A 2,519-nucleotide genomic window follows, 5' to 3' on the forward strand; every position below is an offset into this window, starting at 1 on the left:
TTTTTTTTTTTTTCTTTTTTTTTCCCCCCCTTCCTTGTCCTCCTTTATTTGGGCTTCATTTCCACACGGGAGTTCATGTCATCTCCTTCCAGGTCGTACTCTTCCACCTGGCCACTGGTCCACACCTTCATGCGGTCGGTCAGGTCGCTGGTCCTGGGAGCCAGGATGAAGTCGTAGATCAGGGCAGCACTCGCTCCTCCAATGATTGGGCCGACCCAGAAGATCTGAAACACAGATCCGAGCCCAGTTAATGCATCAGGTCTTTCTGCACTTGAAGCTCTTCTGCAAAGTTCCTCATTCTCACAGAAAAAAATTACGCTGAGAACATCAAATTTACACCGAAACTTGAATGTTTACTTAACCACGTGGCAGGAGACCAGGAATTTCTCACCATGAATTGGTGATAGACCTGGAGGTGAATAACTGTGGCTGTGTTGCCAAGTTCTGACATTTAAAATCGAGCATCTACTGCTAAAACTTCTCTGCTGCTCCAGGTAGGTTTGGCAGCGGAGCACAATTTCAAGGACAACAGGGCATTAGATTCCATTCTCCCATTAACTTCCAGCGATGAGTGAATTTGAAAGTATTACTTAATGAGGACCTAATTAAAGGCTTAATTTCCTACTAGCTGCTCTTTAGTTGTGATATTGCTGTAATTGAACTGATCTAACCACTCAAGGCAAGTGAAGTTTGGAAGGAGAGGTAATAAAAGGATTTTAGTAGACAGGTTGATTTTATTAGAAATAACTGATGACATTGAAGGATTTGAAAGGCCAAAGAGTCACTGAGTTTGAAAAATTTTTCTTTTATTCAGTAATACCACTAGTCTAACATTATTATTACCTTCATCTCCTTCTGTCTGCACAAAAGATAATAATTTTTCTATTAAGTTCTGAAAATACCAACTACTAGCTTAGTTGCTTTACCCTAGAATCCCAATAGAAATTTTTGTGGGAAATATTTTAAAATTTCCCCAGTATCCTTATTTTGTATTTTATTCTTTAGATTGAAATGGCATCCATACCCACAATTTTCACAACCCGTTGTAGTATCACTCGATTTCCACCAATGCCTATGCAACTGACTGCCAAAATCATGAGTAGGAGAGCTGGAACAAGCTACATTTTATATATTCAAGAACACATGCTCATTTACAACTTTTTTATCAGCCTTCTTTATTAAGCTTTGGTGAAATCAATAAATTTTTGTGAAGCTGCTCATTTTAACCACATTTAACCACAGGGAATAATCTAAAATTTATAGTGTTTCCAGAGCACTTATCCTTGAAAACACATAAGCAGGCACTTAAAGATGCTGAACATTTTATTGGCTCTCAAATATTGGATGATCCATTTCAGTTTATAAACCTGCTTAAGAATCTTCCTAAATTGGGTTTTACCAGATTAAGCAGCAGCACTTTACAAACTCGGTTTAAACAATAAATACACAACACAGGATTTTGTGTAATAAGGCTTAAACATGTAAAATGTTCAAAATAAATAAACATAAGGGGAAATAACCAAAGAAAATCTACTGCATTACTTTGAACACAGAGACTGAATGAGCTTGAGAACTTTGATTGCCTGAGGCTGGTCAGGAGCGAAGGGAGACTTTTCGTTGTTAAATGAAATAGAAATGGCAGCTCGCTGAGCTGGTCCTATTGATACGGGTTTAAATGTTTCTGATCTTGTAGGTTATGCATATTCAGAGGCTATTTTGAGGTAAAGAAATACATCCATCTTACCCAGTGATTTTCAAAGTTGTTGGCGATCAGTGCCGAGCCGAAGGATCTGGCCGGGTTAATTCCACAGCCGGTGTAGTCGATCTGGGAGGGGGGAAAGAGAACCAGTGTGAGGCACATGTGGCACCTCCATTTCACAGCGGGGCAGGTGGCAGCCTGCAGCAGGGTTTGGATGCTCACAACAGCTTTATTCACCCCACCCATTCTTCCTCGGAGAAAGGAGGAAGAATGTTTGCCACAGGTTTGTCCTGTCCCATCAGGAAAACAGATCCTACATGGCAGTGCCTGCTGGATGTGCCACCTCACCACTCGCTGCCACAGCCACACAGCCCACGAAAGAAGGGGCATGTTTGTTGCAGAAACAGGGAGAGTCTCAGAAGGGGAAGGAGAAGGAAGAAACTATCGCTGCCCCATCATCTTCCTGCCTTCACTGGCTCGTCCTGGGGTGGGACACGCAGGTACAAACTGTGAGGGCTAAAACTTACAGCAAGCAGATGCCCCAAGGCAACAGAGAGACCGATGGCCAAGGGTGCTGATCCCGAGACATCGTTCCTTCTCCGGTCCGTGGTGGCCAGGACACACAACACCAGCTGGAAGGTGGCAATGATTTCGATCCCCAGGCCTTGGCCTGCGTTGATTCCCTCTGAAAGCTGCAGGGGGACAAGAAGGACAGCATCACTTCGTGTTCCTACCTGACTTTAACCAGAGTAACAAATTTTTGTAGGATCTATTTTCTCAATAGGAAAATGGAGACCTGCACAGCCGTTTCTTTCCTCGG

General features: G+C 42.8%; 1 protein-coding gene across 1 annotated transcript; it reads right to left on the reverse strand.

The window, feature by feature from the left end:
* Positions 1-14: 14 nt before the first annotated feature.
* Positions 15-2,433, reverse strand: LOC108491895 (aquaporin-1-like; the record flags this gene model as incomplete). The annotated part of the gene is made up of 3 exons (XM_017803690.1): positions 15-224; positions 1,745-1,825; positions 2,227-2,433. Coding segments are annotated over 3 exons (468 nt in total), but the record flags the coding sequence as incomplete, so codon positions are not given.
* Between the last annotated feature and the right edge of the window lie 86 nt (positions 2,434-2,519).

The sequence above is a fragment of the Lepidothrix coronata genome, unplaced genomic scaffold (assembly GCF_001604755.1).
Source record: "Lepidothrix coronata isolate B3197 unplaced genomic scaffold, Lepidothrix_coronata-1.0 Scaffold2418, whole genome shotgun sequence".
In the NCBI taxonomy this organism is placed as follows: domain Eukaryota; kingdom Metazoa; phylum Chordata; class Aves; order Passeriformes; family Pipridae; genus Lepidothrix; species Lepidothrix coronata.